Below are 26,386 nucleotides of genomic sequence, written 5' to 3' on the forward strand. Positions count from 1 at the left end.
TGAGCCGAAACCAAAAGTCAGATGCTTAACTGAGTGTGTCACCCAGGCACCCCCAGTGATGAGTTTTGAGTGAGATGATGTATCTTTAAAGGCTTTAAAAATCCTGGCACAGGAGCGCCCAGCTGGCTTAGTTGATGGAGCATGAAGCTCTTGATCTCAGAGTTGTGGGTTCGAGTCCCACGTTGGGGCTTTCATTTTATTAATAAAATAATTAATAAAATTAAAAAGATTTTAAATTTAAAAAATGGGCTTTTATTTTTTAAGATTACTTAAAAAATAAAATAAAAATTTAGAAAAAGGAAACAACCCCGACACAGAGTAATCTCAGCAAATTTTAGCTCCATTGTATTTCTCCTTGATCGTTCAACCACCCAGATTCCTCTGCAACAGTATCATAAAACTCACCCTGAAGTTCAAGAGAAAGAAAAGAAAAACAAAAGCTGGCTTCCTCCCAGCACTGGTTCTCTGGAGAACATGAGATATTTCAACAGTGAGGGGAGAGAATTTCTATAGGGCAAATATCCTTCAAATCAGCCACAGGGGAATTTGTACCAAGTTCCTCAAAAACAGCTAGAAAAAGGAAAAAAAAAATAGAAGAAATAGTAGCAAGATGCTTTCTCTTTTCCTTTGGAGCACTCATGTGGGTTAGCTGTAAATTGTTTCCCAAAAATGAGTCAGCTGGGGAGAGATGGCTCGCACGTTTGAGCCAACCTGTATCATCCCAATGGTGCAAATGAGTCCCCCCCCCCGTAACATTTTGTCCTGGTTTGGCCCCATTTTCACAGCCTGGTGCAGGCTTAGGAATGAGATAACCCCAGGATCCAATCCCCACATGGCACTTCTTAGCTTGAAGTCACTTCTGAGCTAAGAAGCTTCTTAGCCTCTTAATGATGTTTCCTTTCTCTGAGCTTTGTTTTCTTCATCTGTAAAATGGGAGAACAGTCTTGTTTGCCTCAGAGGGTTTGTGGGATAAAATGAGATCGTGTAGGTGCTTTAAAAATGCAAGATTGTAACAGTAGTGATGGTAGTTAAGTTCTCTTGCTCGCCCTCTGAGGCTGCTGGGTATGAGTTTGCTGGATTTTCTCTCCTGATGTCTTAAATATCCGCCAGAGAGAGACATCTAACCCTTTCATGGGCCCCTCTGGCTTGTCCTCAAGATGGAAACTCTTTTGGGAATTTCTTTTATCATGTGCTCAAAAAGGCTGCCCTCTCCTCTGGGCTAGATGTCTGCGCTTGACATCTGGGGGAGAGGAAGCACTCGGAGAGGTGATATGAGGTGCCCGAGGGACTGTCTTCTCAAGAGCATGGAGTCAGGGTCCTGCTCCCTGCAGCCCTGGAGCAGGAAGCTAGATTCAAATGAAAGGGAGTCAGGGGAGTCTGGGACGGAGTTCCAAGTTCAGACCCCTCCTGTGCCAGGCAGGCAGTGTGCCCACGTGAAGCATGGGACCTCTTCGAGTCTCTGCCCTGGGCCCTCGGTCTTCTCTCTGAGCTGAGAGTTGGGCTCTGAGAAACCCCGGGGCCCCCCTGGGTCCCCTTACACCACCCCTGCACCCCTCTGAGCCTTGGCGTCCACATCTGTGGGAAGCGGTGGCTCCCAGGCCCTGCCTGCCTCTCTCATAGGTCATGACCGTGAGGCATCGAGGCCTCGTGGTGGCCCCAAATGTCTTCCTAGCAGGTGACCTTTGGTAATCAGAGCGCTCTGCCTGGGGCGCGGCCCCCTCCCACTGCTTTCTCACTCCCCTGGGGCGGGGCCAGCGGCTCTGTTGGGCGGGGCCTGCGGGGAGCCGCTCACCACATCCTCCTCTTCCTCCCCGCCCTGCACACGAGGCCGGGGAGGCAGCTACACTCTGACAAACCCACCCGGGCCTCTCTGCCGAGTGAACCACGGGCTCCGGGGTCTGACTGCTGGCTTCTCCCTGAGCGGGACTGACAGCCACAGGACCGTCTGTCTGCCTGCCTGCCGGCCTGGCCACCAGCCGCTTTGCTTGACTTCCCCCATCTGTCTGTCTGCCTGCCTGATCAGCCCTTGTCGCCGTGTGTCCCCTCCCTGGTGCAGCCGATTGGTCTCTTACCTCAGCCTCTGCCTTCTGATCTCTCTGGGATGTGACCGGCCTTTGCCCCATGCTGGCTCCCTCTGTGTGGCCCGCCTGCCTGGAGCCTGGCTGCCATCCCTCAGGGTGACAGGTCCTATGCTTGTCTGGCTGGTGACTCCGGGCCAGGCTGTGGATCCCCACCCCCTAACCCTGCCTGTTCCTGCTAACTCTCGTCCCCCACCCCCACGCCGAGCCTAACTGCTACCCCCTGGGAGCCCACTGGATTGCCCTGAGCACACAGAATGGATTTCTGAGGGAGAAGCTGGAACAGCAGGTAACAGCTCCAACCATTGTCTTCTGTGGGGACCTGGCATCTTCTCTGCCCGAGGTGGGAGGTCCTGGAGGGGTTTCACCCTCATCACAGCTGGGAGAGTGAGACCAGCAGGGTTGGGGCTGAAGTCTTCTGTTGTGCACCACACAGGATGACCACAGGGTCTTTCTGTGGGTCTGCAGGGGGTCTGGAGGTAGGGACATGGCTGAGAGGACCCCCTGAGCTGTCTGTGGAAACCAGCCTCCAGAAGGGAGGGGTTGGGGAAGGAAAGCCGATCCCAAACATGGTTTTGGGCAGCTGAGGAGGGCAGAGTGGGTACGGGTGAAATGATGGCATGGCACGGCACCTCTAGGGGGCCCAGTTTTGGGGGAGAGAGGTAGAGATTTTGGACTGGGTTCCATGTTTTAGCTATTTTATGTCATCGAACCCCTCAAAACGGGTTGGTGTACCCATTTCATAGAGAAAGAATGAGGTCTGGATCTAAGAGGCAGAGCGATTTTCCCAAGGTGACTCACCCGTGCGTAGAGGGGTGGGCAGGCAACTCGGAGGCTGGCCTTGTCCTCCATACTGTCTCTTTCTCACGAAAGCCCAGGGGATGGACCCACGGAGGAGAGGGGAGCTGGGGGCAGGGGGCGGTGGTGAGGCTGAGCCTGGAAGCATGGGTTGAATAGTGACCTGTGGAAAGGAGGGGAGGGAAGGAACAGACAGACACTTTCCGGGCAGAGCAGGGCAGAGCAGTGGGGGAGTGAAGGCTTCTGGTGGGGATGTTGGACCTGCGGAAGGAATGGTCAGTGCTGCTCAGTGGGAGCAGGGACCCAGGGCAGGGGGCATTAAAAAGCAGGGGCTGCTCCTGGGAAGACATCTGCGTTCCCCTGGGGGAAAAGAAGCATGGGGATTTTAGAAGCACATGGTGGAGTGGGGGTGGGGAGGTGGAAACCTGGCGGGTTCAAAAGCCAGCCACGCGACTCCCTAGCTGGGTGAATGCAGGCAAGTCTCTGGGCTTCATCCAGCCTTGTGGAGTCTCAGTTTTCTCATCTGTAAAATGGGGATGAAACATTTCTATTCTCGTGGGACTAGTTGTGAGGATTGGAGGGCATAAGAACATAAGAGATGGAAGTCTGCCCAGGAAGGCAGCCTGTAACCACAAGGAACCTGGAGCCCATGGCAGAGAAGGGCCAGTCTCCAAGAGCGGAAGAGGGTGCAGAGACATATTCAAGAACCTGCAGTCTTTCCTCCTGCAGCCTCTATGGTTCTGTTGTCTCCCCAACCCCAGCCCCCGCCCTAGGGCTCAGCCCGCTGCTGACACCTGAGGATCTCCCACTATCCTTACATCAGCCGAGAGCCTCATTCTGCCCATTTCACAGATGAGAAGATTGAGGATCCCAGGTCACCTGTGGCCATGAGATGCGGAGTTACGTTTGGTCCCCCGGTCTACTTGGGCCACACATTCCGGGCAGGGTCACATAGAAGCAAGACTCTCAGCCTTGAGGGCCCTTCTGAGAGGGGGTTGGGCAGGCTTCAGAGGGACAGCCCGGATCACCTGCTCCCCGTGGTGGGCTCAGCAGAGTCCTACCCACTCCACACCTGGCACGGTGTCTGGAATCCTCACCATCCCACAGGGAAGGGAAAATCCAGGGCCAGGAGAGGTGGGGGGAACAAGACAAGGGCCGAGCCCTGGGCTCCCACCTGCCCAGTGAGGGGTGGGGGTGGGGGTTGGAGGCCATAATGGGCTTGCGGGGCAGTGGGTGGGGGCAGGGGGAGGAAGTGGAAGGAGGCAAAGGCACCAGAGGCTTTGGGAGGCACCACTTTTCTTCCTGGTGCCTGAAAAATGAATGAATGAAAGGAAGAAGGCATCCTTGACTCAAGGGAGGAGAGCCAGTGCCTTCGAAATGTGTGCAGGCAGGAGTGATGGCTGGGAGGTCCCCGTGGTCAGGTCAGGGGCGCGGGACCCCGGGGTACCAGCCACACCGCTGGTGGGATTTGGGCCTATGGAGTCAGCCAGGACGAGACAGAGACCCAGATTCACCCCATGGTTCCTGTGTGACCTTGAGTGAGCCACACAACGTCTCTGAGCCTCCCTTTCCCCATCTGTAACATCCATTTCCGGTTTGTTGTTATTCTACGTGTGTTTTTTTTAAGCATCTGCTCTTGTAGCAGGCACTGTCCCAGGTCCTGGGGAGTCAGTGGCGCAGATGCACAGGACCAACGCTGTGAGGAGGGGAAGGGGGCTCAGCCCTGGCTCACAAGAAATAGTAGCAATTATGTTTTACATGAAATGTTGCTGGTAATAGCCGTCTTGTTATTCGCCAGAACACAGGGCATGGTGTCTGGCTCATGCTAAGCCCTCGAGGAGTGAAAGTTCTTATGGTGATCCTACTCTCCCTTTCACAGCTGGGGAAACAGAGGCTCAGAGAGGGGTAGGGTTTTCAGGGTCACCCAGGGAGTCTTTCACAAGCAGAGGGAAGGCGGCTGTGAAGATAGGAGGAACAAACCCTTCAAGGAGGAGGGTCATCTGCTTCTCCCATCTTTGCCAAAATGTGGGGGTGGGGCCCCTCTCTGCCACTCCCCCCCCGGCCCCACCTCCACCCCACCCCCGGCTCACAGGTGCCACCGCCCCCACTCCTTGCTCTGGCGTCTGGCCAAAGGGACTTTTTACGACAGCTCATATGCAAGATCTGAGTAAACTTGGAACTTCTGAAACGTCCTGAGAATATTCCCCAGGGTGCAGGCAGGGGCCCCCCCCCTGAGGTCCCCCAGTGGCTGGGACACCTGCTGCAGGGGCCTAGCCTGCTGGTCCCCCCAGCCCCCAAGAAGGGTCCAGCCACTCAAATGATCCCCAGCCTGGCTCCCTGCTCAGGCGCTGGTCCTTCCTCACTGAGTGACCATAGGCAAGGCGCTGGACCTCTCTGGGCTTCTCCTTTCCTCATCTGCCAAGAGGGCTTGAGGATGTAGATTGGGACCAGGGACTGCAGACTTCTCCAGTAGGAATCCATAACACTCAGCCCACTTGGCTAGCCTGAGGGCAGGCTGGCGGGGTCCTGCTGGGTGGTGGTGGAGGGAATAGAAGGCAGGCTGCCAGCCCTGTCCCAACCCCCCACCTCATGGCTGCAAGCATTCCTTCTTCCTCTGCCTTCCAGTTAGCCCGTCCTGGTCTGGGGGTGAGGGGGCTGGAGGGAGGGGTGTCTAGAGGAGCCAAGAAGGGCTGTGCAGGCTGGGAGAAGTCCCCGTAGGCAAGGCTTGTTCAGGCTAGGGAGGGAGAGACAGGTGTCACAGGCTGAGGTTGGGATAGGACATTCCCTTCGTGTTCAACCTCTACTGACTAAGCTCTGACCCCACGGTCCTGGCTCACGAGGGCTCAGACACCCACAATCCACCCCTTGCCACTGGCAAAATAAAAAAAAAACACTTGTAAGAAGCAAGTAACCTTCCCCACACACCTGCAGTATGCCCGCCTCATACTCCCTCGGCCAGGCCAGGGCACTGCCCCGTTCTATAGGCGAGGAATACTGAGCCCCAAACAGGGAGAGATACGCCTAAGGGTCCACTATGGGTTAGTGGGAGAGCCTCCTTTCTGATCGAGGGCTACCAGGCTGATTCTTCCCCAGCCTGAGAGCTCTTGCTTGGCTAAAAAGTTTCTGTGCGACCCCGGGCAGCCCACTGTCCCTCACTAAAAGTTCCTGTTACTATTCTGATGACAGCAGTCATGATTGCTCAGATCCTTGGAGCTGAGGGTGTTGCTTGGGGTGGAGGGAAGTTCCTGAGGACTGTGTGTGTTGGAGCTGATGGGGAAACTGAGGTCTCTCGGTGGGAGTGGGGGGCTGCCTGTGGGCCTTCTCCTTGTATGACTGAACACAGCAATTTTTTTTTTTAAGATTTTATTTATTATTTTGAGAGAGGGAGAACAAGCAGTGAGGAGGGGCAGAGGGGAAGAGAGAGAGAGAAAGAGAAAAACAGACTCTCTTCTGAGCAAGAAGCCCGATGCTGCGGGGCTCGATTCTACGACCCGAGCCAAAGGCAAACACTTAACCAACTGAAGCACCCGGGCGCCCCAGGACACAGCAGTTCTTAGCTTTGTCTGTTCATTCACCATTCCCCTAGCTACTCACTGAGCGCCTGCTGCGCTCCAGGGCCCACTCCACGCAATAGGGATACTTTCTTTTGTGAGTGAAACAGACAAATTTCTCTGCCTCTGGGAGCTCATGCTCCATGATGGAGACAGATCATAAACACAAACACTTACTAAACTAATTCCAATGTCACAACTGCGAGGAAGGAAGCAAAGGGATGTGTGGCCCAGAGAATTGCAGAGGACACGTGGTGATTGCCTTTTTTTTTTTTTTTAAAGATTTTATTTATTTATTTGACAGAGAGAGAGATCACAAGTAGACGGAGAGGCAGGCAGAGAGAGAGAGAGAGAGGGAAGCAGGCTCCCTGCTGAGCAGAGAGCCCGATGCGGGACTCGATCCCAGGACCCTGAGATCATGACCTGAGCCGAAGGCAGCGGCTTAACCCACTGAGCCACCCAGGCGCCCCAGGTGATTGCCTTTTTGAGAAGGCGACATAGAAGTCGAAATCAGAGGATGAGAAAGCAGAGAAGCACAAGGAAAAATGTTCTAGACCGAGGGAATGGCATGTGCAAAGGTCCTGTGGTAGAGCAGTGAAGCTTTTATCCTTATCAAGTACATCAAGATCCTCAGTGCACCAAATTTAAGAAAGAGGAGTCAAGAAGAATAACATTGGCTAAAACCCATTGCATGGGTTTTAACATTGAAAGTAGGCTTCAAAATCCATTATGATAGAAAGCGTCTGCTTTCATTTAGTCAGTCATGTAACAGAAGCTTTGTGCATCTGCTGGGTGTCAGGAGCTGGTTAACCACTGGCGATTCAGCAGTAACCAAGAGACACATGGTCCCCGCCGGGCTGTTGGTCAGAATGTTGCTGAAAACACCCCGAGCAGTGTGCTCTGGAGGAGGGATAGACCCCAGAGGAAAGAGTGACTCATACTCTTTGTTCGGAGAGCTTGAAGACTGACAGAAGAGACGTCATTTGAACTTGATTTTGAAGACTGAGTGGGAGGCTGGCTGGCCACCACAGGGAGTTCTGGTGGCTGAAAGGACACGTGCTAAGGTGTGGAAGCGGGGTGAACGGGGACGTTGGGGAAATTGTCGGGCATCTGGTGTACCTAGAGTCCAGGATGGGTCCTGGAGGTCAGAGGGAATGTTGGGGGCCAGATCCTGAAATGTCTTGAATGCTAGGCGAAGGGATTTGAGGTCTTCTCTGAAGGGCAGTGGGGAGGCACAGAATGACCCAGCTGCGATGAGGACTGGGTTGGAGGTGCCCAGCTGGACACTGGAGAGATCAGGGAGGAGACAAGGAGGAAGGCAGGTGGGCAGAAGTCCCTGAAGATCAGGGGTAAACTGGGAGCCCTTTCTTCTGAGTTCCCTCTTGGGAAGTCCCTCAGTCTTGACACTTCCCCTTCTGGCGACCTATTGGCTCTTGTTTCTGGCATGGCTGGGGAGTCCCTCTTCACCCACCTCATTTCTTCTTGGTCCCTGTGGGAAACAGGCCATTTTGTTTTTACCGCACTCCTGCCTTACCTTTCACTTTCAAGGCCCAATCCCCGCCAAGTCCCACTGGAGATGATGATTGACCTGACACACTCAACATTCCTGTTCCTGAATCATCCTTGAGGGAAAGAAGACACCGGGTAACCAAAGCTTGGGTTCTTTCCAGTTTGGGGTGGTTGTAAATAAGGCTGCTGTGAACGCCTTGGCACACATCTGCTTATGTACAGATGTATGTGTTTCTTTTCGATGTGTGGCCTGGAAGTGGGATTCTGTTCAGCAGAAGTGTTCCAAACAGTTACACACGGAGAATAAATTTGCATTTTCTTGATGAGTCATGTTTTTAAGCACCTTTTACTATGTTTCTCGGCTATTTGGATGTCTTCTTTGGTGAAATGTCTCTTTAAGCTTTTCATCCCTCTTTTCAAAATTGAGTTTGGTGTTGCTTATTGTTGTTTTGTAGGAGCTCTTTATATATGCTGGATACAGATATAGATTTAGATATAAATTTTATATATATTACATATATATATAAAATCTATATATAACATATTTTATAATTTTATATATATTATGTATATTATAAAAAACTACATAAAATATAGGGATTGCATATAGTTATATAAAAGAAACACACAGGCATAGATTTATAGAAACAGATACAATCTCTTCCTATTTCAGTTTCTTTTCTATCTTCTTAATGAAATCTTTTGGTGGACAAAAATTCTTAATTTTAATGAGGTTCAATCTATCAGACTTTTTCTTTACAGCTCAAGCTTTCTATGTGCTGTTTAAAAAGTGTTGTCTGCCCTAAGGTCATGAAAATATTATCCTCTGTTTACTTCTAGGAGCTTTATTGTTTTACCTCTGACATAAAGTCCACAAAATATCTGGTTGGTTTTTATGTGTGATGTGAAGCGGGGGGTCAAGATTTCTTTTTTCCCATATGAATATCCAATTAATCTTACCATCTTTTTTTTATTTTTTTAAATCATGCTTTCCCCCATGACTTCGCAGTAGTGCCTTTGTTGAAAATCAAGTGAGGATAAATGAGTCTATTTCCGACCTCAGTTCTTTTCCATTGCAACAATGTTTATTTTTCCTGGCAACAATGCCATATTATTTGTCTGAATTCATCTCAGTTCTTTGCATTTCACTATACATTTTCACACTGGCTTGTCAGTTTCCACCAAAGGAAATTTTGCTGGGGATTTTCTTGAAACTTGAAATTTCTTTGAAACTTCAATTCTATTTGGGGAGAACAGACACCTTTAAAATATGAAATTTTCTAATTCATGAACATGTATGTCCCTCTATTTACCTGTCTCTAAAAATCTATCTTACTGGCGTCTTGTAGGTCTGTGCAGAGGTCCCGTGCATCTTTCACTAGAGCTCATTAGAGCATTTGATTTTTTTATGCTAATGCAAATTGTATTTTTTTTAAGTTTTCATGCTTGTTCTTGGTATCTAGAAATACAATAGATTTTCTTCACACTTTATTAACTTTGTTAGCTCTTTCTTTCTTTCTTTCTTCCTTTCTTTCTTTCTTCCTTTCTTCCTTTCTTTCTTCCTTCCTTCCTTTCTTTCTTTCTTTCTTTCTTTCTTTTCTTTCTTTCTTTGGCAGAGAGATCACAAGTAGGCAGAGAGGCTGGCAGAGGGAGAGGGGGAAGCAGGCTCCCCGCTGAGCAGAGAGTCCTATGCGGGGCTCCATCCCAGGACCCTGGGATCATGACCTGAGCCAAAGGCAGAGGCTTTAACCCACTGAGCCACCCAGGCGCCCCTAGCACATTTTTTCAAGCTGGAGTTCCAGATATAGGATGAAATACCTGCAAAACCCAGTTCACTTCAACTGACCACCAGTGGGAGACTTCCTACCTTTGCTTTTACAATGTTTGAGACCCCATCATCTGCTAATCTCATGAGTGCAAGGCAGAGCAAACCCAGCTGGGGACTTCATTAGCTAGTAAATATTTTTTTCTCCTCTTAGCAAGTTTTGCAGGGACAATACAGAATCGTACAGTATTGCCAAGTGTATGCACCGTATTGTACAGCCGATCTCTGAAACTTCTTCACAACAGAAATTTCATACCCATTGAACAACTCCCCATAACCTCCTCCCTCCATCCTCTGAAAACCACCATTCTACTTTCTGTTTCTGTGAGTGTGATGACTTCAGATATGTCATGTAAGTGGAATTGTACAATATTTTCTTTTAGTGATTGGCTTCTTTCACGTAGCAGAAAGCCCTCAAAGTTCATTCATGTTGTAGCGTTCTTTCTTTTTAAGGCTAAATAATCTTACTCTGTATATATGTATGCATTTCCTTTATTCATTCGTCGGTCGGTGAGTTTGGGTTGCTTATGCATCTTGACTGTTATGATTGACGCTGCAGTGAACATCGATGGGCAAATATCTTTGAGATCCTGTTTCCAGTTCTTTTGGATATCCACCCAGAAATGTTACCCAGCAACACTGTGTTTCCCTTTTAATTTTTTTTTTAAGATTTTATTTATTTATTTGACAGACAAAGATCACAAGTAGGCAGAGAAGCAGGCAGAGAGAGAGAGGGAGGAAGCAGGCTCCCCACCAAGCAGAGAGCCCAATGCGGGGCTCGATCCCAGGACCCTGGGATCATGACCAGAGCTGAAGGCAGAGGCTTTAACCCACTGAGCCACCCAGGCGCCCCTCCCTTTTAATTTTTTGAGTAACCTCCATACTGTCTCCCATCGTGTCTGCACCACTCAATAATTCCACAAACAATGCATAAGGGATCCAGGTTTTCCACACTATCACCAATACAATATCCATCCTCATACGTGGGAAGTAACAACTCATTGTGGTTTTGATTTACGTTTCCCTGATGATTAGTGATGTCGCGTATCTTCTCATACGCCTGTTGGCCATCTTCTCAATCTTCTTTGGAGGACTATCTCTTTAAGACCTTTATCTATTTTTCTTTTTATTTATTTATTTTTAATGTAAATTTGAGCAATTAATTAACCTGCCATGTTACAGGGGCAAAGTTTAGTGATTCATCAGCCGCGTATAACACCCACTGCTCATTCCATCGGGTGGCCTCCTGAAGCCTGTCACCCAGTTACCCCATCTCCCCCCACCCACCTCCCCTCCAGTAACCCACAGTTTGTTTCCTATAGTTAACAGCCTCTTGTGGTTTGTCTCCCTCTCTGACTTCATCTTATTTTGTTTTTTCCTCCCTTCTTCTACATTCATCTGTTTTGTTTCTTAAATTCCACATATGAGTGAGATCATATGAGAATTGTTTTTCTCTGATTGACTTATTTTGCTCAGCATAATACTCTCTAGTTCATCCACGTCTTTGCAAATGGTAAGATCTTCTTTCTGAAGCCTGAGTAATAGCCTTCAGAATATGTGTGTGTGTGTGTGTGTGTGTGTGTATGCACACACACACCAGATTTTCTTTTTTTTTTTAAAGATTTTATTTATTTATTTGACAGACAGAGATCACAAATAGGCAGAGAGGCAGGCAGAGAGAGAGGGAGTCGGAACCAGGCTCCCTGCTGAGCAGAGAGCCCAATGCGGGGCTCGATCCCGGGACCCTGGGATCATGACCTGAGGCAAAGGCAGAGGCTTTAACCCACTGAGCCACCCAGGCGCCCCTACCACATTTTCTTTATGCACTCATCTGTCGATGGACATCTGGGCTCTCCTTTACCCACGTGTCCATCAAGCTATTTGTTTTGTTTTGTTACTGGATTGTAAGAGTTCTTCATATCGTCTGAATATATTCAATATTTGGTTTTTGAAGATTTTTGACATCCTGTAGGTTGTCCTTCCACCCTATTGACTGCTTCCTGTGCTGCGTGGAGGGACTTAATGCAGCCCTGTGTGCCTGCATTTGCTTTATGGTCTGTGCTTTTGGCGTCATATCCAAGAAAGAATTGCCAAGCCCAATGTTCTGAAGTGTTCCCTTATGTTTTCTTCTAGAAGTTTCATAGTTTCAAGTCTTACATTGAGATCTTTAATCCCATTTTAAGCTAATTTGTGTATGATGTAAGAGTCTGTGCTCATTCTTTTTCATGTGGATTTCCAGGTTTCCCAACACCATCTTACCTTTGGGGTATTATGGTATTTTAATTTTGCATACAGTTTACACTTCATAAGACATTGTCATTATTATTATTTTAAGCAATTATTATTCATTTATATTTTTAATATTCTCTACTGCTTTTATTCCTTCTCATAGTACCTTGCTTTCCAACTGGTGTTATTTTTCTTTTGCCCCCAAAACTCACTTTAATGTATCTTTTGATGTAGTCTACTAGCGACAAATTCTCTCTGCTTCTTTTTTTGGTTTGGAACATATCTTTATTTTGCCTTTATTTTAAAAAGCGTAATTAATTCACCTACCATGCAATCCACTTTTTGAAAGCATACCGTTACGTGGTTTTTGGCATATTCACAACATTGTGCGACCATCACCCTTGTTAACTACAGAACATTTTCATCACTCCAAAAAAAAAAAAAAAAAGGCCCAACCCACCATTCCCCCTCCTTTCAAACTCCAGCTCCCGTTAACCACCCATCTACTTTCTGTCTCTGTGCATCCTCCTGTTCTAGAAATTTCATATAAATGGAGTCATGCAATATGTAGATTTTGGGTCTAGCTTCTTTTTTTTTTTTTAAGATTTTATTTATTTATTTGACAGAGGGAGATCACAAGTAGGCAGAGAGCGAGAGGGGAAAGCAGGCTCCCTGCTGAGCAGAGAGCCCGATGCAGGACTCGATCCCAGGACCTTGGGATCATGACCTGAGCCGAAGGCAGAGGCTTAACCCACTGAGCCACCCAGGCGCCCCAGGTGTCTAGCTTCTTAACCTTAGCATAAATTTTCAAGAAGCGCCTGTGTTGAAGCATCGATTGGTATGATCCACTCATCCGTATAACTGGATAATATTCTGTTCTATGGATATTCTATGTTTTGTCCATTCAATTGGTGGACACTGGGACTGGTTCCAGTTTGGAGATATTATGAATAATGTCGCTATGAATATTCATGTGCAAAGATTTTTTTTTTTTTAATGGAGATATATTTTCAGTTATTTTCACTATATACGTAGAAGTCAAATTGCTTGGTCATGGGCTAACACTATATTAACTTTGTGAGAAACTACAAAATTGTTTCCCATAGCAAATGTACCATTTTACATTCCCATCAGCAATGTATAAGGATTCCAGAACCCTACATCTTCACCCACTTTTTATTTTTCTATTTTTAAAATAGCCATCTAGTGGGTTAGAAGTGATCTTTATCTGCATTTCCCTAATCAGTAATGATCATTAGCACCTTTCCATGTGTTTATTGGTCATTGGTATATCTTTTTGAAGAAATTTCTATTCAAATATTTTACACATTTAAAAATCAGCTCGTCTAGGGGTGCCTGGGTGGCTCAGTGGGTTAAGCTTCTGCCTTTCGCTCAGGTCATGATCCCTGGGTCCTGGGATCGAGCCCCGCATCGGGCTCTCTGCAGGTGGGGAGCCTGCTTCCCCCTGCCTCTCTCTCTCTCTCTCTGCCTTTCTCTCTGCCTACTTGTAATCTTTGTCTGTCAAATAAATAAATAAAATCTTTAAAAAAAAAATTAGCTTGTCTTTAAATCTTGAGTTGTAAGAGTTCCTTATATATTCTGATACAAGACCTCTTACGAATATATAATTAAAAATATTTCTTCTTGGGGTGCCCGGGTGGCTCAGTGGTTTAAGCCTCTGCCTTTGGGTCAGGTCACGATCCCAGGGTCCTGGGATCGAGTCCCGCATCAGGCTCTCTGCTCAGCAGGGAGCCAGCTTCCCCCCTCTCTCTCCACCTGCCTCTCTGCCTACTTGTGATCTCTGTCTATCAAATACATAAATAAAATCTTTAAAAAAAATTTCTTCTCATTCTGTATATTGCGTTTTTCCTTTCTTGGTCATGTTATTTGATGCACAAAAGTTTTAAATTTTGAAATAGTCCAATGTATTTATTTTTTTCGTTTGGTTCTTGTGCTTTTGGTGTCATTTCTAAGAAACGACTATGTGATACAAGGTCACAGAGGGTTAGAGCTGTATTTTATGTTTAAAGTTTAATATTTCTACCTCTTACAGATAGGTCTTTAATCCATTTTGAGTTAACTTTTGTATATGGTGCGGGATAGGAGTCCAACTCCATGCTATTGGATGCAGATATCCAATTGTCTCCAGACCATTCATTTTAAAGATTATTTCCCCTCCATCAAATTATCTTGGCAAATATCAGCTTAACGTAAATGTGTGAATTTTGACTTTGAATTTTATTCCATAGATCTATATATAGGGTAGTATCATACTGTGTCGATTACTGTAGCTTTGTAGTAGACTTTGAAATGGAGAAGTCTGAGTCCTTCAACGTTGTTCTTCTTTTTCAAGATTATTTTGTCTGTTCTGGCTCTTTGCATTTCTATATGAGTTTTAGGATCAGCTTTTTAACTTCTGCAAAAGAGCCAGCTGGGCTTTTGATAGGGATCACTTTGAATCTGTAGATCACTGGGGAAGACATCCTAACAATACTGTATCTTCCAATCCATGAACATGGGATAGGCTTCCATTTATTTGGGCCCTCTGTCATTCTTTCAAAAATGCTTAGTAGTTTTCAGTATACACGTCTTACCATTTGTTAGATTTCTATTTCATTATTTTTGATATTATTGTAAATGAAATTCTTTTTTTTAAGCTTTTTTTTTTTTAAAGATTTATTTATTTATTTATTTGACAGACAGAGATCACAAGCAGGCAGAGAAGCAGGCAGAGAGAGAGAAGGAAGCAGGCTCCCCGCCGAGCGGAGAGCCCGATGCGGGGCTCGATCCCAGGACCCTGGGATCACGACCCGAGCCGAAAGCAGAGGCCTCAACCCACTGAGCCACCCAGGCGCCCCTTTTTTAAGCTTTTTTTAAAAAGAGTTTATTAAGGAGGGCATGTATTGCATGGAGCACTGGGTGTGGTATATAAACAATGAATCTTGGAACACTGAAAGATAAAATTAAATTAAAAAAAGATTTAACTTATGTATTTGTCAGAGACAGAGAGAACACAAGCAAGGGGAGTGGCAGGCAGAGGGAGAAGCAGGCTCCCGCTGAGCAGGGAGCCCAATTTGGGACTTATTCCGAGGACTGTGGGATCATGACCTGAGCTGAAGGCAGACACTTAAATGACTAAGCCACCCAGGCGTCCTGAAATTACTTTCTTAGATTGTTCATTCCTGTTGTACAAAGATACAATTGACTTTGCATGTTGATCTTTTGTCCTGCAACCTTGCTAAACTTACTTATTAGGCCTAATAATAGGCCTACTTTTTGTTTGTTTTGTTTCATTTTGGCTTTTTGGTGTGGATTCTTTAGAATGTATATACAAGATCATATCATCTGCAAACAGAAATGCTTTACTTCTTCCTTTCCAATCAGGATGACTTTGATTTCTTTTTCTTGCTGAATTGTCTTGGCTAGCACCTCTAGTACCATGTTTACTAGAAATCATGAGCATGGACATCCTTGTCTATGATCTTAGAGGAAAAGATTTCTGTTTTTTACCATAAATATAATGTTAACTGTGGAAGTTTAGGAGATCTGTTTTTTTATATTGAGCTTGCCTTATATTTTTGAGGGATATTTTTTTCTGGACGTAAAATTCTAAGTTGGCTTTTAAGTATATATTTTTCTTTAATTTTTAAAATAGTTCTTCTATGATGTGTGTAGGTGTGTCATTGTTTGTTGTTGTTGTTTTTGCTGTATTTGTCCTTCTCGAAGTTTGTAGGATCTCTTGAATCTGTAAATTAATGTCCTTTCCTAGTTTTGAAAAATTCTTAACCAGTATTTCTATTATCGCTTCTGAGTTGTTCTTTCTCCTCTTCTTATGCTCCAAATACATAGAAGATGGACGTCTTCACAATATATTTTGCTCTTTTCTGTGTTTTTAAATACTTTTTCCTTTTCATGCTTCAAGCTGAGTACTTTCTATTCCAGCTCAACATTCCTCTCTTCTAATGTTACTAATCTGTTGCTAAATCCATTCATTTCTTATAAATTTCAATTATTGAATTTGTTAGCACTACGGTTTCTACTTTTAAATAAATTCCCTATTTCTGGTGGAATTCTTCACCACATTCATTTGAGTATTTTTAAATCGTGTTAGATACTACCACTTTTGGAATCACCTGTGTGTCTGTTTTCCTCTTGGTTTTGGTCATCTGGTACTGTTTCCGGGTTTGGCTTGTCCATTTGATGGAATGCTGGACATTGTGCATGAAAAATATAGAGGGTTTGGGTGAAGCTGATTTTTTCCAGATAGGTTCTGATTTTCTTCTAGCAGACATATAGCATGTAGACAGATCATCTTGTTATAGTTACAGCTAAACTGGTTCTGAGTTTTCCTTGTTCCAAAGGTATAACCTTTCCTGAATAAGTGATTATTTACCAGGGCCCATCTTCCTTGCCAGGGCTTGAACTCATGAAACTACAAAATCTCTTTCTTAATTTTTAAACTTGTTGCCAGATTCTTTTGGCTGGGTTTCTTGGGATGGGATGCCTTTGCAATGACTTGACACATGATTGGAGGGGAAATTGCATGCAGAATTTCACGGCACTTTTTTCTCTCCAGAACCCTGGCCTTCCAAGCCCCATCTAACTTCATTGCTCTCTTGTGTCCTCTAATTTTTTTTTTCCTGCTTTGTAGCTGTTCTGAGCTACTAGTTCAGTCTGAATCAGCTACTCCACCATATCCAGAAATGGAAGTCCCCCTTCAGTTTTAATTTTGGAAACATAAGATTAACTGACATTTAAAATTTTATGAAATGGTTTGGGCATACAAAAAGGTATATCGAATAATATAATCAACACCCAGGGTAACTTCAGTCAGTTTCACCCAAGTGTGGAGACCCCTGACCGCTCCCCCAATCCCATTCCCCTCCTTTTTCTACTCTATTCAAAATTTTGATTTTTTTTTTCCTATCATCCCCTACAATTTCTGTATACTTCCAGGACACACATATGTTCATCTAAACAATATAGAGAGCTGTTTCACCCAGTGTTCAGTGTGCCATAGATGGTATTACTATGTGTGTGTTCTTTTATTTTATTTTCACTATGCATTTTGTCGCGAGAGTCATTTGCTTGGCTGTGTGAAACCGTGATTCATTCTCACATGGTGTGATTATCCCCCAGTCGATCTTTCTGTTCTCTTGTTGATGGATACTTAGGTTGTTTCCACTTTTCACTGTTAAGATCAACACTGCTACAAACATTGCTGCGTGTGCTTCTTGAACACACACGCCAGGGTTTCATCAGTGGTTTACATGGGAGTGAAATGGCTGGGTCTTAATGAAGGCACCTGCTCACACTTATCACACCATGCCACACTGTTTTCCAGCCCACTCATTTCCATTCCCACCAGCCGTGAACGAGAGCGCCCATTACACCATGTCCTCAGCAACACGCGATGTTGTCAGACTTTTAGTTTTTGCCCATCGCGTAGAATTAAAACGGCAAGTCATTGTGGTTTTAATTTGCATTTCTTCATCAGCTGTGAATTAAGCACTTGGTGTTCTCCTCCAGCTCCTACTTCAATCTGACTTCCTACCCCCAAGCTCCTTCACTTCCCTCGAATCTCCTGAAATGCGGCTTTTCATCTGAACTGCCACGACCTGTGAAATCGCTCCTTGGCACTGGAGCCTGGCAGAGAACACCTCTCCCCCAGATCCATTCCTGTGCAAGACCGTGCTGGACTGCTTCGCAAGCAATGATGTATTTGGTGCTTCCAACAAATCCGCAGCAGAGTCATGAGCACCATGGTATAGATGAGACCACAGAGAACCAGAGGGGTTAGGAACTTGCCCTTGACTCTTGACTCTTGACTCCTCTGGAGGAGACCACAGAGCTAGGGGCTGCCACAGGGGACCCTGTAGCAGGAAGGTCTTTAGGATACCCTCTGCCCTTCCCGCAGATAGCATACCTGGTGGTTTGGTGTGCACCTGGGGAGAAAGGGCTGTTGCCTTCAGGAGTCAGCCTCCGTGTGAAGACCCACAAAGGGACAGATGCGGGGCTGGGAAAGCGATGGGATGGGATTTCCGGCTCGGTGACTTTACCATTCAAGGCTGCTCTTTCCAGAATTGAGCGGCTTGTTTTAGACAGTGTTCAATATCTCCGCACCCCAAAGAGTTAGATCCTTTTCAGTCTTCTTCCAGTCCTCTGATGCCAGTGAAAATCTCGGTTTGGTGCTAGTTTGCCTCAAACAACCCTTTAATCCCCCTTTTAAATGGACGCAAACTGGATTTCCCAACTTCTCGGTTTTAAGCGGGAGAGAGCATCTCACTCAGACTTGAATATGGCCTTTTGTTTGCCTCCTAGTTTTACAGTTAATCGACCATTTCATTTAAGAAACACAGTATCTATAATCACGTTGGGCGTTGTTCCCAATGCTTTACAAATACTGGCTAATTTACTTCTCCCAAGGACCCCCCCAAGGTGGGCACTGTTACTAGTATGTCCATTTTACAGATGAGGACTCTGAGGCCCAGAAAGGTTAAGTAAACTTCACTGATGTCACACAGCCTGTGAATGGCAGCGCTGGGATTTGAGCTGAAGCAGACTGGCCTGGAGTCTGCCTTTTAACCACTGAAATGCATACAATCTCCCCATTTCATACTAGTTTCCCGTTGATTGTAGGGATATATTTTCTTTTGAGACATGTATATTGGAGTAAACAGGGAAGGCAAGGTAAAGATAAATAGCAAGTAGATGATAGCATCAGTGAAAACCTTGAAGGCAGTAAGTGGCCGGAGTTCTGGAACATTCCAAAGTGGCTTCATGGGTGGAAGGATAGAGCAAAGGGGCCATGAAGACTGGGTTTAGAGGGATGGGGCGGGGGAAGGTATTCAAGGAGAAGACTCAGCACAGGAATTTGCCTCATGCAAAGGCAGAGACGCATGACAGGGCCTCAGGTGCTAGGGGGAGCTGAGTAATTCAGAACAGCTGGCCAGTAACAACAAGAACCCAGCATCCTTGTATAGCACTTTCCGGTTCACAGAGCACAGTCGCATCTGCTTTCCACTGACCCTTCTTAACTGCCAGGTGCAGTGGGCATGATTGTCCCCGTTTTAGAGATGATAACCAAAGTCAGAGAGAAGAAATTCCAGAAAACAAATTTGCTATTTTTTGCTCCAAGCTACTCTGACTTCCAATTCTGGGCCTCTTGCTCTATTCCACTGTATCAGGTAACTTTGGTGGCAAGCAACAGAAACATAATTCACATGGTTGACCAAAATAGGGTGGGTGGTGTTTTTTGGGGGGAATGAGAGGGCTTAGGTAAACGAAAAGTCCAAGTGTGGACATCAGGTACGGCTGGATCCAGGTCCTCAAATAATGCCATGGGGACTCTGGGTCTGTATTTCTCAGCTTTTGAGAAAAGTTCAGGCAAACTGTCCCTAAGAAGTGACAAAGATGTCCACCAGCTTCTAGCAGGCAGCCAAAAAAATACCCCTTTATTGGAGTTCTAGGAAAATGCCCAGACTGTTCTCATTCACCTTGCTTGGGTTGGTGTCCATCCCTGATCTATTCAATGTGGCCAGGCCGGTGGGGAGCTGTCTTGGCTAGGTCTGGGTCAGGTGCTCACCTGAAAATCAGGGGTTCCAGTCCTCTCCACACAGACCACACAGGGACAGCGCCAGTCTGAGAAGCTCTTCCCAAGAGAGGAAGAGATGTCAGGCAGACAGAAGCAGCAGGCGCATCCCCTCTATCCCCAGGCACCTGTGTGTCATATGTGCTGAGCTGAGGAATTTGGACGGATGGAGAGCCTTGAATCTGGGCAAGGGAGTTGGTGCTTTATCTTATGGTCCAGATAGAGCCTCTGGGGAGTGACACAGACAGAGCTATGCCAGGCCTGGTGCTGGGGCGGGGATAAGAGTGTGGACCTGCCCATTGAGGGGCAGATATGAACCGCACCTCCCATGATGGGAGATGAATCCTCGAAGGGTGGTAACAGGACTCCTGCAGGGCTTGGCCAGGAAGATCAGTGTTCCTAAAGCAGATTTAAAAAGCTGTTGCTCCAACATTATTTTATTTTAATGGCGATGTTATTCATTCCAAGGTGTACTGGGGAAAAATATGCAACTATGAATATTATTGCTTAGGATGATGCTGGAGTTGGATTTTTCTAAACGAGCTCATTTATAGAAAATGTTAAACAAATGATTGCACACACACTCTATAGATATGGCCAAAGTTTTGAAAGTGAGAAATTTAGGGACCTCTCGGCTAGATCATTCTGGGGCCCCTCTACGTCTGATGCTTTAAATTGTCTGTCAGTCACAGCCTTTTGTTGAGTGTTTATGTGTCAAGCGCCTTGCCCAGGGTTTTCTGCAAAATGCTTCCTCGAATTCTCACAAGAATCTGCAGGGCTCAGAGAGGGGAAGTGACTGGCCCAGAGCAACACAGCTGGTGATCTGACCTCTCAGGGTGTTTTGCCACTGTTTGCTGGGTGACTTATTAGGGAGCTCAGAGGGAGGGCTCAGTGGGGCCAGAGTAGGTTCTGGGGAAACCTGGGGTGGGGGGTCTTCCCCTTGTGGGCTCAGGGATGGTGTCTGGAAAAAGCCATGCCTGCAACTTGATTCCTGCATGGGGCGTCCCTCTTGGCTCCAGTTCCGATTATGATCCTGCAACCGGGGGCCAGTCTGGGTGGGGTTTCTGGGCCTGGGCAGGTGGATGCCCCACCCCCTGGCCTCTGGCTGGTGCCTCCCCAAGTAGGCACAGAACTGTGGTGCAGTAGGTGTTGCCAGCCTTGGGGGGGGGGGTGGTCACTCCTTTGCCCAAGACACCAGCGTCTGCTCCTCCTGGGTAGACCCCTGACGTTCTCCAAAGAGGGCTCTCCTGCATCTCATCCAGATCAGGAAGTCAAGCTCACCTCCACAGGGACCGGCCTGGGTTCCCCGGATGCTTTCCAGTGTGCTCGCTAACCTGGGCTCTGTGACCGAGCAAGGAGCCTGGTTATTGGGCTAAGCTCATCTTAGGCATCCAGTAGGGGTCTTCTTTGTGGGCCAACCTTGGATCTGTTATTCAGTAAGAAGAGGGGCTAACGTCAACCCTTGTGTTTTGTGGAAAGAAGGACACAGGATCTCTGCTTGTCAAATACCACTTTCTAACCAACTTCCCCTCCCTGCCTCCCTGCCTCTCTCTTTTTCAGATAGGTAAACGCCCTCATTTAATCTCATGCATAAGGCTACATCCGTAGGCTTCCAGGGGTGGGAGAACAGCTATCTCCTCCCTCTTGAAATTCACCTCTCATTCGGGATTGTGTTAGGGGACAGGAAGAAGGTGGGAGAAATGGGGTTCCCAGGGGTGAGTCATCCGCTTCTAAGGGGCAGGAATCTTTGGGAACATCCACGGGCTCCTCCAACTCTTGTTTTTCTGAGGCAAGACTTCCAAGGGAGGGAGAGGACCAGGGGGAGGCTGTTCAGGATCCCTTAGTCCCCAGGCCTGGGTCCGCCTGCTCACTGTCGGTCTCTTCCAGGATCCCGAGAGCCAGCATGCCTTGCGGCTCAGTGGCCTCTCTGCTCCTGCTCCTGCTCCAGGGTGGTGAGTAGCTGCCCCAGGGTGTGTGGGTGGGGATGGGCAGGCTGGCCTGTGTTGCCCCAGGACATGGCTAGAAGCTACAGGCCGGGGCATGTGGCCTCTGTTCACTTGGGGTGGACTAACCAGCTCTCCATCAGTTAGAACCCTTCCCACCAGAGTGCCCTGCGGCTCATGTGACTCCCATGTGGACCAGGCCACCAGCTGTCTTCTTATCTCATTGCAGGCACGAGAAACTTGAGTCTCCCATTTCCACAGCTCTCTGCCTTGGCTGGCCCTCCATTCTCAGAGGGAGGAAGTCCTGCCTTTGGTCTGACCTCAATTTCTCTTCCTGCAATGACTGTTCTAGCAGATGTTTATGGACAATCACAGAATTAGCAGGTCCTGGTGGTCCCCAGCAGGGAGAGGAGAGGGGACGTGGAGACAGAAGTAGCCAAACCTTGAAAGGTGCCCCCAGGGGACCAGAAGGTGTTGGAGTCAGAGAGAGAGAGAAGTTAGAGACCGGAGCTGGGAAAGGCCAGGAGTTAGATGTGGACTCAGAAATCCGGGAGGCCTTCCCAGAGGAGGCAGGACGGAGCCTCTAGGCTCAAATGGGGGTTGGACTAGAGACAGGGGTCCCTCAGCCGCAGCTCTGCTGAATCTGCTTTTCTCTCTGGTTTTTACCGAAAGACCCAGAGCCTCAAATAGCTTCTCCAGGAAACAGATGTCTGGCTCTTTTATTTTCCCCTTCTGAGTGACCAGCACTCTGTCCTGGGTCATCCGCCACGGTGCCATGCCTCGTGGGCACAAAATTCTGCTGCGTCCTGGGTGCCAGGCTTCACCTCAGTCCGCTCCCCCAATGACCCTATGTGGTCTGTGCGGCAGTGACGCCCGGGTCTCCCTTGAGGACACCAAGGCTCAGGGAGGTTAAGGGACAGGCCCACGGCCACACAGCTAGGCAGTGGCGGAACTGGAACCCCAAATTCGCCTCCTTCCTGGAGACTGAGCTGCCTTGCTCTGATGCTTTTACTGAGTGAGTGCTCGGTGCCAGCCACGTGGTCCACACCGGCATGCGGTCACTTACATATCCACCATGCCCTCCAAGGAGCTAGTGTCCCCAGGTTTCAGGGGCTGCTATCCCCTCTCCAATGTTCCATTTCAAGATTGGGGCCAATCTTGTCAAGCCCTTGACCTAGGTACGGCAGCTCCTCCCCCAAGTTCTACAACCCTGAGCTTGAACAACCAGGGTATAAACTGGGGGAATACCTACCCACATATGGCCCCACAGCCCCGGATTTAGGCCCCACCAAAATCAGGCCTCTTTTCTCCACCAAGTGTCTGCACCGGCCTCCTGTGCCCACCAACAGGCACTGTGCTCCCACCTAGGGAAGGCTCCTCCCAGCACAGGAGGAGCCACAACTCAGATCCCTTGGTGGTGGTTGCAGGGAGACCTGTGTTAAGGAGGATTCTGAGGGTCGCCCGAGGGAGAGAGTGCTGTGATCGATTAGTGATGTCTGCTGTGCACGCAGAGCGTAGCACAGATGAGATTTTTCTTTCCTGGGTGCAAGTCTCAGCCGCCCAGACCCAGACGGACAGGAGGCGTGGTCCCATCTCAGAGCCTCTGGGTCCTTGTCTATAAAATGGCAGGGGCAGCCAGCTAAGGATGCTTCCAGCAATGGTCTTCTTGGCTCCGAATCCGGCTTCTGACCTAAAGTGAGGGCCAGGCAGGAAACATACCACCACCCCTCGGTTCTTCATTAGTCAAGGAAAAACAGAACAAAGCCACTAAGAATGCATCCACTTAAAAAGGGGAACAAATTTCTGGTAAAGAGTTGGGAGGGTGGGCGGGGGAGAAAGCGCGTTGGTACTCGATCTTACAGAACAAAACCAAGTTCCAGTTTACTACATTTATTTTGTTGCAAATTTAGAGTATGGTTGCATCTGTATTTTTAGAACAAAGGGGAGCAATTAATGTTGGGGGTGGGAGGGCACAGGGTCTCCCGATGGAACCGCCTGGGTGAGCAGTCCCCATGTCACTTGGCTGGGACGGTGGTGGTTTGGGCAGTAGGCTAATAAGGACATTTTGGCAAAATGGGGTGGAGGGGAGGGAGAGTAGTGAGAGGTGGGGACTGGCTTAGTTTGTCACGTTTGACATTCAGAGCGATCTGTCTGCATAGCCAGCCTTGAAACTTGGGGGTCAGGTGGCAGGGACACCCTTCCCCAAACCCACATCTTAGTGGCCTCATGAGTTGCCATATTCATCCTGGTCCTGGGGACCCATGCATTCACTCATCCTCCGGCACCTTGAAGAGGTGAAGGGGTGAGGCATTGTGCAAACTCCAGCCAGCCCCCCACCACCCCTGCTCCATCGCAGCCTCTCTCTCCCCTAATCTTCTAGCCTGGGGTTGCCTAGACCTCGTCTGCTACACGGATTACTTACAAACAGTCACCTGCACCCTGGAAACCAGGACCCTCCCCCTCGGTGTGCTCACCCTCACATGGTAAGTGGTAGCCGCTGGAGGGCTGGGGTGAAGCAGGACCGCTGGGGACCATAGACCAAGGGGGACCTACTATGGGTCCCACAGATAGTTCAGCAATCGACATAATAGGTCCGCTTCCTGAGGGCTCTCTCAGCAAGTTCACCAACAGCATTTGGTTTTGCCCCAGGAAAGACGGTTTGTTAGTGGGGAGCTGCCCGGCCCCCCTTGCAGACGGCTGTGCCGGGCTCACAGCTCCCGTCCGGAGCTCTGTCCACCTCCAAAGGCCATACTCTCTTGCCCACCCAGCCCCAAAAGTGGGCTTTTTTTTTTTTAAAGGATTTATTTATTCATTTGAGAGAGGAGGGGGGAGAGGGGCAGAGGGAGAGAACCCCAAGCCAACTCTGAGCTAAGCATGGAGCCCAACACGGGGCTCGATCCAATGACCCCAAGACCATGACCTGAGCCGAAACCGAGAGTCGGCCGCTCAGCCGACTGAGCCACCCAGGCACCCCCAGCCCTAGCAGGTTTTGAGACCTGAGGACCGACCAGACTCCCACGCGACTTTTATGAGCACTTCGTACATCCCTGACGCCCTGCCGTGAGCTTCCTATGAACAAATGATCGCTTCCCATCCTCATAATTATTACTCCTGTTTTACAAATGAGGACACTGGGGTTCAAAGAGGTTATACAACTCGCCCCGGGTCACACAGCCAGTGAGTGGTGGAGCTGGGATTCAGACAAGCCTGATTCCAAAGTCCACGGACCCCTGTTCGTTCACAAGTGTTAAAGAACGGTGAGGGGAAGCTTGACTCGGGAACCCTGCCAGAGACGCAGGGACCCTGGTGGGACTTTGCAGTGGGGGGAGAGATTGGGGTCAACCCCAAATACAAGGAAAAGGGGGGATTTAGAGTCAAGGAGCAGGGTGGGGCCAGTGGGTGGAAAATTACCAAAAGGACACGTCACGGGGAAGGGGGAGTGGTTCCGGCTACATGACGTCACAGGGTTCTTGCTGATGGCAGCCCGGGCTGGTCAGACGTCACCTGGAGAAGGAGGTAGAGGACAGAAGAGATGACACAGAAGCCCAAAGGTCAGGGCCTCGTCGAGGAGAGCGCTCAGAGGAGCCCAAGCAGGACTTGTTCAAGGAGAGAACTTTTGTTCCTAAGCTGCTGGGATTAGGAAAAGCCGGCTTTCATCCAGAACACATTTACGGACCTCCTGCCGACACTTGCAGGCACTAGGAGCTCCGCAGAGCCCAAGACCAAGGAGGTTCTCCCAGAAGGTCTGCAGAGGGGAGTGCCTGGGGAGACAGACAATAAGACAGACACAAGCAGCCATCAGGATGCTTTTTGATGACAATGAGTGCTACAAAGAACAGGAACCGGGTCCAAGGGGTCCAGAGGGAGTGACGTGGGGGCAGGTGGTCAGGAGAGGCCTCTCTGGATGGGAAGGAGGCAGCCAGTGAGCTGGAGGTGGAGCATTCCAGGCAGAGGGCATTGCCCGTGCAAAGGCCCTGAGGTGGAGAAGAGCTGGTGAGTTTGAGGAATAGTGAAGAAGTCAGTGGGGCCAGAAGCGACTGCATCATTGTGAGGGAGAATAACAAGCTAAGAAGGTGAGAGGGAGGTCAAGGCCAGATTGCCCTGAATGGGTGGTGAGAAGTCACTGGAGGGTTTTTTAGGCATGGAAGCGAAGGGGAGTTTTTAAAGGCCCCTGCCAGCTTCCATGCAAAATTGCACTGAGCTTCTATTCTAACAGATATTTAGCAGAAAACAGAGTCTACACATCTGTATTGGCCTTGAAGGATAGTCATGTTCACAACCTGAAGGTGTTTGTAGGGAAATGAATAGCTGTCAAACTCCTATACATACTTCAAAACCCATCACTTAATGCATAGTAGGAGTAAAGAGGCCAGAGCAGTGCTTCCAACCCCATACCAACAGCCTCTCTTTTCAGCCAGAGCGAGGATGAGGTTCATTTGGCTTTTACCTTGGCCTTTCGCCCTGGTACTCCCTGGGTATTCCGTGGCTGCTGGACGGAAAAAGGGCAGGAAGGGGACCCCAGGTGCTTAGCATCCTTCCTAAGGGACTGGGGTCCAGCTGATGGGATTGACAGGGACAGACTGAGGCTCAGTCTAGGCAAGAATGGCCTAGCTGAGAATTCCAAAGTTGAAAGTCGCTGTCCTATGTAAGGTGGTGAGTTCCTGGTTCCTTGGAGGCACATAAGTCAACCCCAGACGTAACCCATCAGGAATGCTTCAGAGGAGGGAACACCTTCCCTGGGAAATTGTTGGTGGACCGTGACTTCCCCGCAGCCTCACCTCAAATCCCCCCCAGCCCTGAGCTTCTGGCTGTGTGCAGGGAGCCCCACCGGCCTCCAGGCATGACTGGGTGCTCTCTCCTTG

At 48.2% G+C, this 26,386-nt stretch overlaps 1 protein-coding gene across 3 annotated transcripts in view; it reads left to right on the top strand.

Annotated features, from left to right (window-relative positions):
• The first annotated feature begins 1,839 nt into the window (after nucleotides 1-1,839).
• The window catches only part of LOC111162173 (interleukin 21 receptor), a 33,263-nt gene continuing 8,716 nt past the window's right edge, over nucleotides 1,840-26,386 (top strand). For 2 of the 3 annotated variants that reach the window (XM_022526375.1, XM_022526377.1), the window contains exons 1-3: nucleotides 1,840-2,367; nucleotides 21,469-21,533; nucleotides 23,905-24,007. In XM_022526375.1, the coding sequence (XP_022382083.1) occupies nucleotides 21,485-21,533; nucleotides 23,905-24,007 (152 nt within the window). In that variant the 5' untranslated portion in view covers nucleotides 1,840-2,367; nucleotides 21,469-21,484. Of the gene's footprint in view, nucleotides 2,368-7,975; nucleotides 8,072-21,468; nucleotides 21,534-23,904; nucleotides 24,008-26,386 lie in introns of all 3 variants that reach the window. The other variant, XM_022526376.1, reaches the window with a different exon arrangement.

The sequence above is a fragment of the Enhydra lutris genome, unplaced genomic scaffold (assembly GCF_002288905.1).
Source record: "Enhydra lutris kenyoni isolate GAN:26980312 unplaced genomic scaffold, ASM228890v2 scaffoldscaffold90, whole genome shotgun sequence".
Taxonomy (NCBI): Eukaryota; Metazoa; Chordata; class Mammalia; order Carnivora; family Mustelidae; genus Enhydra; species Enhydra lutris.